This window comes from Astatotilapia calliptera, chromosome 4 (assembly GCF_900246225.1).
Source record: "Astatotilapia calliptera chromosome 4, fAstCal1.2, whole genome shotgun sequence".
Taxonomy (NCBI): domain Eukaryota; kingdom Metazoa; phylum Chordata; class Actinopteri; order Cichliformes; family Cichlidae; genus Astatotilapia; species Astatotilapia calliptera.
The window spans coordinates 17,624,985-17,641,933 of record NC_039305.1 but is presented as its reverse complement, the minus strand read 5'-3'; the positions used below and the strand labels follow the sequence as shown (position 1 = coordinate 17,641,933).

The 16,949-nt window shown below is 40.5% G+C and overlaps 3 protein-coding genes and 1 long non-coding RNA gene across 7 annotated transcripts; 3 read left to right on the top strand and 1 right to left on the bottom strand.

Annotated features, from left to right (window-relative positions):
- Positions 1-21: 21 nt before the first annotated feature.
- LOC113020896 (uncharacterized) lies at positions 22-3,329 on the top strand. Its single transcript, XM_026165197.1, has 10 exons — positions 22-258; positions 352-429; positions 562-594; positions 1,067-1,153; positions 1,269-1,366; positions 1,449-1,867; positions 1,947-2,039; positions 2,133-2,219; positions 2,313-2,369; positions 2,456-3,329. Exons 1-10 carry the CDS (start codon positions 196-198, stop codon positions 2,491-2,493), a joined length of 1,053 nt encoding a protein of 350 aa, XP_026020982.1. The 5' UTR covers positions 22-195; the 3' UTR covers positions 2,494-3,329.
- On the bottom strand, positions 3,002-8,024 carry c4h17orf75 (chromosome 4 C17orf75 homolog). 2 transcript variants are annotated; one of them, XM_026165195.1, is made up of 10 exons: positions 7,680-8,023; positions 7,301-7,375; positions 6,729-6,854; positions 6,183-6,311; positions 5,974-6,034; positions 5,760-5,879; positions 4,910-4,974; positions 4,654-4,793; positions 4,471-4,574; positions 3,002-4,352 (listed from the first exon to the last, which is right to left on the bottom strand). In XM_026165195.1, exons 1-10 carry the CDS (start codon positions 7,820-7,822, stop codon positions 4,137-4,139), a joined length of 1,179 nt encoding a protein of 392 aa, XP_026020980.1. In that variant the 5' UTR covers positions 7,823-8,023; the 3' UTR covers positions 3,002-4,136. The 2 variants fall into 2 exon arrangements, with proteins under 2 accessions (XP_026020980.1, XP_026020981.1); XM_026165196.1 differs by lacking the exon at positions 7,301-7,375 and having other exon boundaries at positions 7,680-8,024.
- Positions 8,025-8,807: 783 nt separating this feature from the next.
- Positions 8,808-14,632, top strand: LOC113020894 (BUB3-interacting and GLEBS motif-containing protein ZNF207-like). 3 transcript variants are annotated; one of them, XM_026165193.1, is made up of 12 exons: positions 8,809-8,946; positions 9,221-9,347; positions 9,438-9,576; positions 9,651-9,836; positions 11,226-11,301; positions 11,401-11,453; positions 11,604-11,752; positions 11,948-12,040; positions 12,911-13,138; positions 13,288-13,417; positions 13,618-13,801; positions 14,055-14,632. In XM_026165193.1, the coding sequence occupies exons 1-11, from the start codon at positions 8,906-8,908 to the stop codon at positions 13,779-13,781; spliced, it is 1,386 nt and encodes a 461-aa protein (XP_026020978.1). In that variant the 5' UTR covers positions 8,809-8,905; the 3' UTR covers positions 13,782-13,801; positions 14,055-14,632. The 3 variants fall into 3 exon arrangements, with proteins under 3 accessions (XP_026020976.1, XP_026020978.1, XP_026020979.1); XM_026165191.1 differs by having other exon boundaries at positions 8,808-8,946; positions 13,618-14,632; XM_026165194.1 differs by lacking the exon at positions 11,948-12,040 and having other exon boundaries at positions 13,618-14,632.
- A 21-nt stretch (positions 14,633-14,653) lies between these two features.
- On the top strand, positions 14,654-16,931 carry LOC113020900 (uncharacterized). Its single transcript, XR_003272244.1, has 2 exons — positions 14,654-15,542; positions 15,780-16,931. It is a non-coding gene; the product is annotated as an uncharacterized LOC113020900 (long non-coding RNA).
- The last annotated feature ends 18 nt before the right edge of the window (positions 16,932-16,949 follow it).

The following is a 16,949-nucleotide window of genomic DNA, read 5'->3' as shown; positions in this document are numbered from 1 at the left end:
GAAATGGTCATTGCTGTACTAGCTTTGTGACATGAACTCAAACAGATAGGACTTCTGTGCAGAATGCAGAAGTGAGAAGGTGATGTGGCTGCAAGCGATACTGCTCTCAGTTCGAGCGATGAGGAAGTCTCACCACACGCACACAGGTAGCAAGAACTGGCAGCCACAGTGTGAAATTGTAATCTGAAGGTTAACATGTCTGTGGATGGGACCGAGCTGCTTTTTGAGAGCTTTCTACAAAAAAGAAAAGACACGGTGGTAAGTTATAAAGCTCCTTTTGCCCTTGAGTTACTGTGAACGTTACGGTTGTTGTTAGAAAGTGACTTTGGGCACTCTCTGCTGTGGTTGTAGAAAATGAGATGGGTCACATACTGGTTCAGGCTTCAAAACACAACCTTGTTCTTCTACACTAAGAAGAATGGAAGTGCTGTAAGTGTTTTTGTTTTATTTAATTAGTAATTCCCATTTAATTATGGTTTCATTACAGGTAGAAATAGAAAATGCCTCTTGTAAAGATCTCACTGCTTTGTATGTTCACACTGGACGTTTTTCTCTTTGCAGTCGAGCTTGAGAGGATTTTACTACATATACACAGTAAGTCCTTCATATCCCTGAATATTACAGTTTATATACAGGAAGCTGATTTTGCACATGTGGCAGTAAGTGCCCAAATTAACCACAGTAAGCATTTTTATTGAGTGTTTTTTTTTATTTGTTAGGACTAGCAGTGGTGCCTCACTAATTGATGCCTCTGATGAACTACATTCATTTGATGGCTTCACTCACAAGTTGTCTCACAATAATGTGAAATAAAATGTATTCTTTCATTTTACTCTACAACTATATAAGCCAGTCTCACACATGACTGCTTTAACCTCTTCTCTTAATAAGGAAAGTGCTGTATTTAAGGCTGTGAGCAGCCTTTCTCTTTAAATGAGCACCACTTCTCTGAAATGCACTAGCACATATTTTCCAGTCTGTTTGTGATTTCTGGGGTACTTCCGCAGCTGTTGCGCCTGTACGTGAGTTTGGATTACCTAAATGTGTCATCTGTCCTCTGGGTCAGGTGCAGTCAGTGCGAGAGGTCCAGAAAGCTGACAGGAAGCGCTTTATTTTTGAAATAACCATGACAAATGGGAAGAAAAAAGTGTTGGTGAGTCATTACTGCGTTTTAGAAATGTCATATTTCTAATTTTGATATGCATGTTGTCAATTGTAAGTTCAATCCTTTTCCCTCTTCAACCACTGGACGCGTGTGTGTGGTGCAGGCAGCAGAGACGGAGGACCTCAGGAAGGAGTGGGTGGGATACCTCTGGCAGGCCATGCATCTCTCTGCCTCCCCGACCTCCGTCTCTGAGGACGCACAGTAAGATCTGAATTTACAATCATATCCCGGCAAATTTTCTTTCTTTTGTTTTTTTTGACCTTTCACTTTTTCTGCTCCTCAGACTTGATGTGTGTGAGCAGCGAGAAAGACTACATAGCATGGCACCCATCTGCTCACACCGCGAAAGTGTCATGGAGGAGCTTCCAATTCGGCCCCTCTCTGCGCCCCCTCCCTCCGACTACATCTACGCACAACCCCATAAAATCTGCCCCCGCACCAAAGACACCTTGCAGCCCAAAGACACCTGGCAGCCCAAAGACACCTGGCAACCCAAAGACACCTGGCAGCCCAAAGACACCTGGCAGCCCAAAGACACCTGGCAACCCAAAGACACCTGGCAGCCCAAAGACACCTGGCAGCCCAAAGACACCTGGCAACCCAAGGAGACCTCTCAGCCCCAAAACACCTGGCAGCCCATAGAGCAGGACAGCGAGGAAGACATTTATCAGAACACAGGGAAAGCCTACCAGAATCGCAACGGTAAAAATGATCATGACTGTCTCTCTGCACCATCACAGCTTGAATTGTTATTTCTGGTGCTAAATGCTGCTGTTCTCAGATGACTGTCCCAGCGATCCCCAGTGGTCCAGCCAGATGAGCAGTGCAGAAGCCGGACAAGAAGGACACTATGATGTTTTGCCTATTAGAAACAGTATGACCAAAAACTTTCTTGAAATAGTTAAGCTTTCACAATAAGAGCATGCAGATGTCCAAGAGGGGGCTCTAATGTGTGTCACATCTTCAGGGTTGTGTAAGGCGAACCGCTCAGCAGAGGCAGAAGAGGACGTTTACGATGTCCCTGCGTCCTACAGACAGACTGCTGAGTGTCATGGTGAGACTGTGGTTTGCTTGTAGAGGAAAGAAGTGAAAAGTCTGAATATTTGTTGTTGTTTGCTGATGTTTTATCCATTTCACACCCTCGCAGAGAGTGTCTATGACGTGCCAAGCTCACTCCTGAGAACTATGTCTGATCACACCATAGGTAACTTCTATGACTTTACCCGGTTAAACAATTAAATAACCCAGTTCTTCATAAACTCATTTGACAGTGTTTGTTTGCATCTGCAGACGATCAGCCAGAGGAAGGAACCTACTGGAATATATGAGGTGTAGTTTCAGAGCATCGGTGGAGGCCGGCAAACTCACCAGCTTTGGATTGGAAGACCGTCGCTGCTTCATCTCTTTATCTTTGTGTTTCAGTTTTAAATGAAACTAATCGCGTCTTCTACTCTGGTTTATTTTTTTCCCCCAACTGACTCTACACAATGAGAACTTTTAACGTGTGCTGCAATAGTTTGTTTTGATGCTGGTATGTAAAGGCAGACAGGCAGTAAAAACTGCATCAGTTCTGTGAAATGCACTTGCACACAGTTTCATTGTATCGGTTGCAGCCAAAGGAAGGAACTAAGTGGATGATTTGAGCTGTGGTTTCAGAACATCAGCACAAGCAGCTCCACACGCTGTCAACCTTGGGAACTGTTCATTTCTGTATTTTATTTGTTTTACTAGAAGTAGCAGTATTGGATACTAGTACTATTTATACAAATGTAAATAATATCCCTCATCTTTGTTCAATGTTTCGTCTAAAACTAGGCAACAGATACGACCGCAGCAGAGGTTCAACTGTGGTATTTATTTACTCCTTCTATACAAGACCAGAGAACCACAAACACATATTTATAGGTAGAGAAAACATGCTGTACAGAAATGTGTACACACAAAGAACTGCAGGGTCAGTCACACTATGTTTCACAAAAGTAAAAACAATTCATTTTACATGTCAAACTTGGTTCACAGTTTAAAAGTATACACCATTATACTTTACTGATATTGCTGTATTACACACTTTGGACTTGATTTAATGGGAATGATCTGAGCTTAATGCTAAAACACTTTAAAAGAAGGAAAGAAAGTAAAAGTCTACTATGAGCTTGTTGTCAAATCTGTATTTTTAATCTCTTATTTCATTTATTTTGTGGGAAACTCTTTAAACGCCACGCACTCAGTTTAGTGATGTAGCGAGCGATCACGTGGTGCCTGTGAGCTGATGAAGGCTGTGATACTGAATGTAAACAAAAATATTCACACATTACAAATACGACAATTTTCTTTCCGTTACCAGAGTAAGACTAAACATACAGTTGGTACACACACAGTATCCTTACTCATTAAAATAATTTAGTAGTGCATATATTGTGTTGAAATACAAGCAAAAACAAGGCGCACGTATGTAACAAGCAATGCGTAAAAAGTGATTTGTGCAGTAATTTTTTCCCCTCACAATCAAAATAAATTCTAAATATTAATGAACTGATAAGAATAGAATTAAATAAGCCACACGCTACGCCCTGTTGTCATCTTTGTCAGTTAGCAAAAATACCAGAAATAATATTTGGTTCATAGTATCGTGATACACAACACAAGCTGCACTACCCACTCAACAACTGCAGTTTAAACAATCTGTTTTTCTTCAATTTGTACTTATCTTCACTGAGGTAATGTCCTTAGAAAGTTATAATTTGTGAATTACAGCTGGCGTTAATAGTTGTCATTGTTAATACAGTGATGCTACTCAATCTGTCACTGCTTTACAGTACAGTATATTCCAAGTCTGACCACCAGTCTCCAAAACAGTTTTATAACTTACACATTTTATTACGCAGCAGCCTCGACAGCTGCGATTCTCTCAGGATATCTGATATTTTAGATTGTAGTGTGAGGTTTGCTGGTAGTGCACGTCGGTCGGGGATCACGCTTGGGCCTGGGATTGTTCCCTGAGGAACTCCTCCAGGACCGTGATGATGCTGCAGGCTTCGGGCAGGTCGCTGTGCTCGGCCCGGGCGTTCTGCAGGAGCACGTCCCCGTTTCCGCAGCCCTGCAGGAACTGGCAGCAGCGAAATAGCGCGTAGTGACTCATCTCTGCCTGCCGCACAAAGCGCTTCAAGCTGTTCATGTCCTGGATGGCCTGCAGGGGGAGAGACAAAGTAGTGGGTTTTACAAAAAGGGAAGAGGCGAGGATGGAAAAAAAAGGCAACAAGTAAAAAAAAAAAACAACTACAGTCTGTGTGTGTGTGTTTTCCCACCTTAAGTTTAAAGTTCTCCAGAATCTGTCTGAGCAGGAACGGATTGCAACGCTCTGCAGCGTTCAGAAATGCTTGAATCCAGTCATCACAGAAACGGTTACTGACTGAGGGGACAAAACATTTTTATTAGTTTCTCAGACATTACAAAGACAGACTACATACATGTCACAGTGTGTGAGTTACCAGTTTTTGTGAGTGTGGGTGGGCTGGTGGAGCAGTCTATAATCAGGGCAGACTGTGCGTCCTCTGAGATGGCCTTGCACAGAGAAGCGGTCGTGGTGTCTTGCTGGGAAAGTCCCTGCAAACTGGCTGCTTTGATGAACCTGAGAGCATAAAGTGGATGCTTTTTTTCTTCACACTGAACTGCTGAACATGAACAACAGGAAGAAAGACAGACCTGATACATGAGGATCAGCATGGACTTCGTCACCTCACTCACCTGGAAACGTCAGCCTTCGTCCTCTCGTCTGAATTGATGACCTCGACATGTGTGTGACTCAGAGCCTGTGCACACAAGGTTTTAGAGGTTGAAATGAATTAAGCTGGAAACAAACAGACAGCTAAACCATGATTTCAAAACCAGTTCACCCAGAACCAAAGTAACACTCATCTTCCTCCTTGGTGTAATTATGTCAAAATGAACTGAGGTTTCAAGCACCTCGTTGAATCTAAGCAATAAAGAATTTATTCTTCTATGAAGGGCAAAGGGGGTCCAACCTGCTACTACTGAGGTGTACTGAATAAAGTGGTCAGTGAGTATATGTAGTTCCAATACTTTTCAGACGTGTAAAAAGGATAAAGACTGATCACAGACAGTGAATGTGTGGAAACCCTGGCAAGTCTCACTGTAGTTATGGAAACCTGTGCTTAATTCAATTTGTTTTTTTAGCGCCCCACACATTTTATATAAATCTATTAATTGTCTTGAGGATCAAGTGAGGGGTGATTTGATGATAGAAATGATGTAATATTCTTGAAATGAGAGCAAACCAAACCACCTGTGACCGAGGTTTGTTTCTAGACACACTTTTTGGTAACTGTTATGTAATGTCTTCCTCACCAGGGTTATGTCACAAGCTTCTGATATTATTCCAACACTTGTCTCATGGAGTATTGTACCTATTAAACAAAATTCCTCTCTAGAGCAACTCGCAGTGTTATTCTTGAGTCCTCCATTCTTATCTTAATTATTTATTCTCTTGTATCAGATGAGTGTTTGCTTTGTGAGCACTTATCTTTACTGGACATACTTCAATAAGTAAACAGTGTAGTGGTGAGAAATGACTCACAGCGTGGAGCAGGAAGCTGATGTTGCTCTGGACCAGCTGCACCACTCGATGAATGTGCATCACAGACTCCTCGTACCACTGACTCAGATAGGGGCGCACCTCCGTCTCAAGGTTCTGCAGCTAAACACAAACAAAGTGGGACACGTCAGTCTTGCACGGATAATACTATAACATATTATTGGTACACAGTTACACTGTTATTGCACTGTCATACCTCTGGGGTTTGCAGGCTGCTGTGCAGGCCTTGGACGTACTTATCGAGCTCTAATCTGAATGTGTATGCAGTCAAGGAATTTGAACTGTAACACGGACGCACCACAACAATGCAGTGAAACACATTCCGTAGCAGCAAGGAGGATCACGTATAATAGTCCTGGAAAGCAATTTACTTAGAACTTTGGCTTATTTTATACAAAAGGATATAAATTCAGTCCTTTTTCAGACCCTCCCATAAAGCAGATGACATATCCATTTCCATCGGAATCCGGCTGTTCGGGAGACCGTTCCTGCTCCAGGAGGCAGCAGTAGCAGCCGACGGCCTGCTCTGGAATACTGTCGAGTAAAAATTCAGAATGGTTGTGTTAATAAATGTATACATTTCCACTGCTGAGCCATATTTCCAGTTAAACTTTAGCTTTTCATTAGTATGGTTAAATGAAACGGGCTATATTCACTTTGATATAAATACATAATATGCTTCCACATCATGACCTGCACAAGTCTAACAAACGAGATGAGGTTCAAAACATGTGCTCAAATATCCAGCTGAAGTTAAGCCAGAAGCTTGTGGACTCTGTGTGGATTAGAGAAAATCTTAAATAAATTGAAGCTTGTGCACCCAGTTCTTGTTTTATTTTTAAAGTTCTTAAAGATGTAGCTGTACAATCATTCCACACCGGAAGAAGAACAGTTCAAAGAAAGCATATTGAGTGTGTGTAAGCTTACCACTGCTGTATGTAAAATTATTACCTGAGTTCCACAGTGGCAATGTTGCCCATGCCTCCAAGCAGGGCTCCTTTGCTCAGCCTCCTTGAAATGTAGGTCCGCAGCTCTGGCTCTGCCTCTGATGGCAGGCTGCTGTCAATTAGTGTGAGGCTGTGGGCAAAGCAGAGAGTCAGTGCGGATAAAAACAGCCAGTGCAGGGATGAGAAGTTTGTGGAAGCCACTGAAGTCAATGGAGAGGAGATGGAGAAAGCTGATGACAATATGCAGCACACAACACACAACTGAGTCACATAGTTGTTAAACTTTTCCACACTCTACAAAGACATTCAAAGTTATTTTTATTAGTTGTTTTTTTTACCAACAGTAGTTGATACATAAAAGTGGAGCCACTGTTTAGATCAGGAGGCACCTTAAGGCCACGTAACTCAGAAGCAGAGTGATGACCAGTTGGAACAAAAACCATGAATGAAAACAGCACTGAATCCATGTTAATCGGATTGCCGGTGGCAGCTCGTGGAAACACTGATGCACAACAAAGAAAGCCAGAGAGAAACCAGGCAAAGCAAGTGGGAGGTAGGCGCTGGCTCCTTCGTTACCTAAAGTCTTCCTGACTGGTTGTGGAGTCTGCTCGTCTCTGGTTCCATGCCACATTTTCCCCAGAAGCCTCAGATCTAAGACAATCGACAGTTTACTCATCACCTGGTTAGAGTTTAATGTATAAAGTGGGCTTTACCCGCATAATAGCATGAGAAGGGACAAATACAGCTAAATAAAACCATAAACTACACAGAGATATCTTTCCTGGCTGTGTTCAGAAATAAAAGGAGGATAAGGGTTATCCACAGTAATAATCCTAAGATTTTAAACATGCTCCTAAATTCGAGTTATCGATGCAAGAAGCAGAACCATAGGTATCATATGGTTGCAGCAAAGCTCTGCAAAGAAGAAACCTAGCAGATAAATAGCCACGGTTACCTTGTGCCTTGATAAAGATAGATGGTGTAGTAGCAGTTCAGCTGAATCTTCTGGCTGTATCCAGCTATTTCTTCGCTGTCAAAGTCATCTCTCTCCTCCACGTCGATTGAATCTTGGAAGGACGAGGTTTGGGAGGCAAACATGCTGCACGGAGAAAGCTAGCAGCGGTGGAAGATGACAAGGACAAACTTTATTGTTTAGCTGAGCTGCTTTAATATGAAAAAAAGGACTGTAAACGTTGCAAGCCCTGACTGATATTAACTGAAAGCCAACAAACAACGGCTTCGTTTATGGTCCTACTGCGCATGTCCTCTTTGTACGTTTCCAAATACGTCCGACTTCAAAGTGGTTTGCTGGAAGTTCCTGGGTCCGACCAGGTAAATAAAAGCGAAGGTAACATCCTATAACGAAAGAGCTTAAAACCCATTAAATCTTGCAACGTTTTTTAATATCTTTATTTAATGCCAATGTAACTCTGGCGTCTTTTTTTTAATATATCTTGCTTGTGTTTCTGTTATGATCGGCTTATTTTGCATACTGTGATTCATATAGCTCAATCTTGTAGTTTTGAATTTACTTCATTTTTTAAAATCTGTGTCGTAAATTAATAATAACAGGCTAATAATTAATAATTTGACATCTAGAAATTGATAATTAGGAATTAATATTGTATCCTTAAACTAATTTGTAAATATATTATGCATAATACCTGCACATGTTTATAGTGTATTCTTATTAATTAGTACACCTGTTCACCGGCTTAATACAAATATCTAACCAGCCTATCACGTGGCAGCACATGTGGATGTGGTCAGGTCGACCTGCTGAAGTTCAAACCGAGCATCAGAATGAGGAAAAAATGTGATTGAAGTGACTTTGAACATGTTGGTCTGAGTATTTCAGAAACTGTTGGTCTACACAGCTATCTCTAGAGTTTACGATTCCATAAGAAGGCTGCTGATAATTTAAATAACAGATATAAATAAATAAATAAATAAATAAATATCACATGTATATGAACCTACAGATATGTTTAAGGTAACCAGGTATCGTCAAATACTTTAATAATCTTTAATAATAGTTATTTTGTCCTAACAGGTTTTAAGGTGAGTGTTTGTTTAAATCACAGAGGTGGCCGCAGTGTGTTATGGGATGTTGGAGAGCTGACGCCATCGCTGTGAGGTGTTTTTATTTTTAGCAGGCAGTGAACTGACAACGCTAAAATCATGGGCAGGAAGAAGAAAAAGCAGATGAAGCCTTGGTGTTGGTATCCTTTAGCACACCTTACATTATACTGTTATATTACGCCAGTCGGCACCCGTTTCTATGTCTTGCCAGCTAACGGTTGTGTGAATTAGCAGCTCTTAAGCAACACTTAGCTAACATGACAGTTATTTGTTTACTTGGCATGTGGCTGTTCAGCTTATTTTTAGCGATACTAAATAAAATACATATTAAAAATATCTGTAGTAACTAAACGATATTTTCACCTGGAAGTGCAGCGAGTTTATCATCCAAAGTTTCCTCAGCCGTTATCTCAGGTACTGTAACAGAGATTTCGATGATGAAAAGATTCTCATCCAGCATCAGAAAGCCAAACACTTCAAGTGCCACATCTGTCATAAGAAGCTGTACACCGGCCCCGGGCTCGCCATCCACTGTATGCAGGTGAGGAAACGATAATAATGCAAGTGAAGTGAAGCTAAATCGTGTCTTCGTGCAGTGAAGTTACCACGCTGTACCACTTCACATGTGTAGGTACATAAAGAGACCATTGATGGAGTTCCTAATGCAATACCTGGAAGAATAGATATTGAACTGGAGATATACGGCATGGAGGGTATTCCAGAGAAAGACATGGAGGAGAGGAGAAGGATGTTAGAGCAGAAGAACCAAGGTATTAACACCACGATAATCTCAGGATCCATCTCTTTAAGCTACATGTCTGACACTGCTCATCCTGATTTTCAGAGACTCAGAAGAAGAAGCAGAACCAGGATGACTCTGATGAATATGATGACGACGATGAGCCCGGTCCCTCCTTTCAGCAGCCTGCTGCACGTCAGCCACAAGCTGGCTATGTCCCCCCTATGACCCAGCCTGGTATGCTTCCTGTTGGATCTGGGACCCCAGCATTACCACCAGGCAGCTACTCAGGTGGGGAACAGATACTTAACTTGATCTGCAATGTTCAAGACTGTTGTAACACTGTAATGGAGTCCTACTTTCTTTTTCATGTCTTAGTTTGAGATGCAAGGAAGGAGCCTCAGCGTAATTTATGTGTAGCATTTGACAGAGATGTATTTTATTATTTTAGCTATAACAGTGTTCATAAATGTTACTTTAGTTGCTGTGCCACAAGATAGACCTGTTTTTGTCACAAAAATAGTGAAAGGAAGAAAGTGTGGTCATGCTAAAAAAAAAAAGAGTCTTCCTTGCACTGTGGTTTGTGTATTCCAGCTGTGTGCTTCGCCTCTTTTTATAGGTTTAAGCTTCTGGGAAGCCTCGTCTCCGCTTTCTTCTGAAAGCATTTTAGGAACTGAAACATCCTTGAAACATCCGTCACAGTGTATAAGGCACGAATTAGAGAAATGAGAAAGGCCTCTGGTGTTTGAATGACTCAATGGTGACCCCATGTGGCTGTTCAACATAGTATTTATGCTTTTTTTTGTTTTGTTTTTTCGCCTTGGTGCAAAATTATCTAATTGCTGGTTCCCAAATACTGAGCCTCATTCCTGTTGTTTTGTAAGTTTACATAAAGTATCAAACATCAAAGATGCTAATTGCATTATGTGTGCAACACATAGCTTGTAGCCAAAACGTGTAAACCACATGGTGTACGTTACATAGACACACATCCCTTCGAGGGTACTGACAAAGGGATTCCTCGGGTCAGAGTCGTAACTATTGTGAGCTAAACCGGTACTCTCTTACATGAATTTGAATGACCTCCTGTGTCTCATCTGAAGTAACTATTTGATCCACAATGGGGCGTAATATATTGTATTTATCAATGAAAACTCAACTTGCATTATAGGCCACATTCGGCACACTTTGATCATAAGTGGGGTAGATCAGTGAAACTCCCCTTTCTGTCAGTATAAAGAAGTTAAACTGCAAACAGAATCCATCAGATTATTAACATTTGAAAAAGCATTGAAATTTTAACAGCATGTCTCATTTATTTTTGCATGATAAAGTGACGTTCCTGTAGTGAATTAAGGAATCTTTCAGCAGACACTTTGGACTTAAACTGTAATAACTAAATGTGACAGAATATGTGTTTGTTTATTCTCCCTCTTTTTTCCCCCTTTTTATTTATTTATTTTTTTACTGTGAGCACGCTGTAAAAAACTGAAATTTCTAGACAGTGAAATTTTTTTTGACTTTTTAAAATCTCCTTCACATTTTCTAAAGCTAACCAATAGACAGGACCTAGAGTCTTTGGCCACAATTCTGGCCACTGGGACTTATTCCCCTGGTGCACATAATGAAGTGGCAGGATCGTGTGTTTTGATATAAGTACAATTTTTTTACTTGCTTCAGGAATTCCCCCGATGATGCCAGGTGTGCCACCCATGATTCCAGCGACGCCCCCTGTAATGCCAGGAATGCCTCCAGGGTAAATCTTTGTCATTCTTAATCAAATCTTTCTATCAGTCAAACCCTATATATTATATATATTGTATATTGTAAACATCATGTTTTCTTATGTATTTAGGATGATCCCAATGGGTCGGATGATGCCTCCGATGATGCCCGGTGTACCACCAGGTAATGCCTTGTTAGCATACACCCTCAGGATCCACTTAGATCTCTGTAACTCAGTTTCATTTATTTCTTTTTAATATTTTTAAATACTAAGTAACACTACTGCAGTGAGGTGTTTGCACACATGGAATTAATTTGTTCTGCTGGTATCAGGCATTCCTCCTCCAATGGGTACCCGTCCAGCCATCACTCACATGCCACAGCTCCCGCCTGCTGCAGGCGTGCTGCCCAGACCTGCAGTTCCTGCTGGCCCGTCGGTGCAACCTGATGTCACAAAACCTCTTTTCCCGAGTGCTGGGCAGGTAAAACCCTTGACGCCTTTTTATCGCTGCACAGTTTTCACCTCCTCTCAGCATTCTGACAGGACATTACAGTTTTCTTCAGTAAGAGATGTCTAAGCTTGCACGGGCTGATTAAAAAAGGAGACTTTACCCAGGAATTCTTTTAATTGAAAGACTTTTCTGTTTACTTTTCTTTACTTTTTTCCTGTGCTACAGATGGCCGGTCAAGTTGCAAGTACAAGTAAAGCCTCACCAAGCGCAGACACTCAGTCCGCTTCCCCTAAAGCTCTGTTCCCTAGCACTTCACAAGTATGAGGCTGTCTGCCCTCTTTACTCTGACAACCTGCTGCTTTACAGCTGGCATGCACACAACTGTGTATAGTTTGCTTGTGGCGGGCAGGTTGAATCTCTTTCATTTGCAAAGCTGTTTTTTCTTCTTTTTTTCTTAATTAAAATGTTTAGCTATTTTTTTAATTTGCTTTTTAATTTATCTGCATTCACTCAATATTAAAAATAGCTTCATCACCTTAAAATCAAATGTTAAAGTGAAGAATTATGCGGATATGTATAATATATGGGCTTCTGTTGTTGGGCAAAATATGACAGCATGCTCAGCACTTTATTCTTTTTTTTTTTTAGTTTTTCTGCAGATCTAAAGAAACTGGTTTTATTTTAGTCAAACTTTGAAAGATTTTTTATCATGTTACAATGGTGGAGTAAAATGTTACAGATCCATCTTATAGGCTTGGCATTAATATGGTAAAAGCTTGTTTAGTCAGATGAATTAGATATTTGTGCTGCTTTACAAAATTTGTCCTGTAAGGTTTTGTTTTGGTGTTTTAAATTTTAAAATGTAAATTTACAGTTTAGTGAGTATAAAAAAAATCTAGGGTCATAAATTCTCATTTTAAAAAAGAACACATGAAAGAAACACTTTTTGATTGTCATCTATTACGGATACAAGGAAGAGATCAAAGTATTAAACTTTTTGTCTATAGCTGTTCCAGACAAATGCATTTTATTCCTGCTCATGAACGTTATGAATGCCAAGGCTAAAAAGGACCAAATAATCGATATCATTGGAGTAATCTTGGAGTTTGACTAAAATTGACCCCCCTGTGAAATTCAAAGGTCTTTCTGCTGAGTGTCTCTAACCTGCTTTCCTGTCTCTTCCCTCAGAGTCAGCAGACAGTGTCGGGGTCCCCTCACACTCCCCCCTCCACCACCTCCGACCTCGCAAAGCCCACTTTCCCAGCCTACACTCAGTCCTCCACCGGTTTGGCCAGCCCAAATGCTGGCAGCAGTACGGTCTCCAAACCTCCCTCCACAGTAACCAGTAAGCCTGCCACGCTCACCACCTCCAGTGCAACCAGTAAGTTGATCCACCCTGATGAGGATATCTCACTGGTAAGTATTCTAGCTGGAACACTCTTGTTAAAGTAAGTAGTTATGCAATGTGTTTATTTAAAACAAATCTTTTTCTTGTTTTTTTCCTCCCAGCTGAGCTACACATGTCAAGTGTCAAATCACTTTTATTTGCTTTTTTTGTGCCGTAGGAAGAGTTTCGGGCTCAGTTGTCCCAGTACCAGTGCAGTATTCCCCGTCAAGGCCAGACCACCAGTGCTGCAGCGTCAGTGGGTGGCATGATGGCTCCTCAGCAGCACAGCATGAGGCATCCCATACCTGGTATACACTACTGGTAGTTTTAGGCCAACTGTAAACCAAATAATTTAATTTAATTGGCTTCATTTTTTTGTAGTCTTGAAAATGTTTAACTCTATTTCAGCTTTAATTGTTTTAGAAAGTGCTCTATAGATAATGTTTGTAGAGTCTTAAAAGGGCTGCAGTAAAAATTATGTTTTTACCAATGAGCCTGGTCCTTGCAGGTCAGTATGGTGGGCCACAGCAGGGGATGCCAGGCTACATACCTGGGCGACTACCTCCGTATATTCAGGCCCCTCCTGTTGTTCCCCCAGTGTACCAGGGAGGCCCTCCACGGCCAACCATTGTCACGAGACCCCCTGTCATGTCTCCTGGAGGCCACTACTGAAGTCTCCCTCTCTTCAATAGGTTTGGACTCTCAACCCTTTTCTAATGCCCTCAGCGGCTAGTAGAGAAACCAGTATTGGTATTATATTACCAAAGTATACTGATTTTCTGCTACTGAGCTATGAGGAAGAGACATTAAATAAACAGCAAAGACAGGAGCTGTAAACATCCCATGGCATGGGAAATATTACATTGCATCTATCAAAGACCTGTTTGATTTGATTCTGATTGAAACCATCTCTGTTTTGTGGCTTTTTTTCCTTTTCATGTTTAGGTGTATAGAAGTGTAGTAGATATGGTTCGTAGTGTTGTGAAGGCGCTGGAGTTACATGGGCAGTACCCACCCTTTATCAAGGCAAGTTTGATGTAAATACCTTTCTGTTCTAAGCTAAACGGTGAGGCCTTCACAGCACGTAGTGCTGTTGGACTTGTGTCCCCAACTTTGTTTGGTGAGGGCTTCTACTACCTGTTCATGCTCTAACTCTGTCTTTGTGTTGATATTTGTATGAACAATTACTCCCTTAACTCTAAATAAAGGAGGTATTTATTAGTATATGTATGACTGTGAAACTGTATTGTAATGAAATGTTAGATTTTTTTGTGGGATGTTGCTGGGCTGAGACGTCACAACAGGTTTGTACTCCTGGTATAAACTGCATTGTGACTGCTCTTCTGTTATTATGAAGGTGAACAGTAAACATTGATATCTTGTATATGAAATGCAAAATGCTTGTAAATATTGTCTTTTATCTATAGGCAGTCTTTTACTGATGCTCTGTACATGTCACTGATAGAAAGCATTGTACAGGTGCATAGCATCCAGATCATTAAAGGCTGTAGTGCTAAAACCCAGATTTTTCTTCTCCCTGTAGCAATGCCATTGGGGGAACTGGCTGAGGCCCTGTCTCAGTGTAGCCCTGTTTCAGCCAGAGGCAAGTCTCACTGTTTTCTGTCTTCTCATTCATTATCAGGGGCCCTCACAGCTTACATGCTGTTGGATGCCAGTGTCCCCAAACTTGTAGCAAGTTTGGTGAAGGCCCTTGATTGTGTTTTTGCCTTTAGGCATCTTTTCTACAAACATGTTAACTCACGTAAACACTATTTCTTTGTTTTTCATTAAGCTGTATCTGGTATATTGTTATTTACTGGTGAAGTTCTTCACTGGTCCACCTGAGCCCTAGAACTGGATATCTGACTCAGTCTTACTACTGCTATCCTGGGTCTGCTATCCAGTTTGGGTAATACATGAAAGGATCAGAAAAATTCACCTGCTATTAGACGGTCCTGATGATGATGATGGAAGTGAAGTGCAAAGTGCATCTTTGGCAAATGGCCAGAGACACACTGCACCCTTGTACAGGAGGTATCAGGTATAACCAAGGAATTAGCTATTGCTTCTCCAGTTCAAGTGGACTTTCAAAATAAAATTAGTCCATTAGCCACATTGTTTCCATCAGCAAGAAAGAAACCATAATCAGCTTTCTTGGCAAAGAGGGGGTATTATATGCATCACAGCCAGGCCAGCAAAGAAAGCTAATGCTAAATTAGGTCAAGTTTTATTTTGACCATCTGTAAATAAATTGTTTGTTTGTTCATAGTAATCAGCTGTAAAAGTGATGCAAATCCAGACTGTTTCACCTGGTGGGGATTGGCAGCTGTGTCCAGTTTGATTCTGACTCAGTCAGTATTCCCCGCCAAGGCCAGACCACCAGTGCTATAGCAAGTAGCACAGAAAGCTTTGGAGCTGTGAAGATCTCTATTGGTGAGAACATCAGGAAGGTTTGATTTAATTCAGTCTTGAAAGTATGGACCTTTAATTGTAGTTTATCAATATATTTAATACTGAATGCTCTACAGTCAGATATTTAATACTGAAAGTTACAGTCAGATGTACACAGATAGACCCCAGGTGGTACTCAAGCATTTGCCTTTTGGGCTCCTGTTTGATATCATTTTATATTTTATTTAAGATTTTAATTTGGGCTGTGTCAATTCTCAGTTAACAGCTTGTGATGCCCATCAGTTGCATTTTTATAATTCTGCCCCTCACTGGACTGTTCTTGTTGTCACTGCCACTTGCATGTCATTTGAGAGGCCTGAGGAGCAGCATCAACTTTCTGACCGGATTTTATTGATGAGAGACAGGTAATAATAGGGTTCGCACAGCTTTGTCAAAGTTTGTGACTGTGATATTTAAATACTATGAAATGTCAATACAGCCAGCCAAACATAAGCAATAATAGCCCACCGTCAACTTATAAAGAAGCAAACTCTGCTGATTACAAATGTATAGGTGAACTCCATCACATATTATTAGTCTTCACAAATATTTGGATGTTAAAAACATTAACCCTATCAGTCTGTAGTCATACAGAAAAAGTGTCACTTGGGTGTATCTGTGTCATTTTTATATATCTTTGTAATGATATATTCATTTAATTCCAGTTAACCATTGATTATCATGTACAGTATTTATTTTGCATTTATCACTTGGATCAGGCGATATAGCAGTGAGAATGATTTTATTATGGCCTGATAAACAGTTATTAAATGCAAAAGACCATTGTCTCTCTGTGTGCATGGACAGTTTTTCAGAAATCTGTTAATTATTGTTGTCTGATAGACGTCTGCATGAGTATATCAGTGTTGAAATAAATACGTCATGTATTTATTTTAATTTAAAATAAATACACAATCATTTTAATTTAAATGCTTACATGAGGATGAATCTCTGCCAGTAACCAGTTAAAGTAACACTACTATAACGATGATGTTCATTGGCTGTTTGGTATACATTCTTGCGATCTTAATGTCTAATCATTTATTTGGATCTCACATAATGCTTCATAAATATGAAGAAGTTTATGCTAGTATGCAGCATGTTTTTTTCATTACTACATAATTTCATGAGCAGTTGAATATAATGTATAGTTTAAAGTCAGTGCAGGATTTATGCAGGTAGTCCTCATTGGTAAGTATGGGGTTGTACATTTATTAAAATCAAGGTAAGGAAGCTGGTTAACAAGGAATGGAAAGTTGCTTTATAAACTGAAAATCTCTTTGTTAAACCTATGTCTTATGTATGTACCAATTCTGAATGCTTTCTTGTTTTTCTTTTTTTAAAAAAAATAAAATAAAGAGTTTGAATAAATGTTGCCTTTGTGAATGC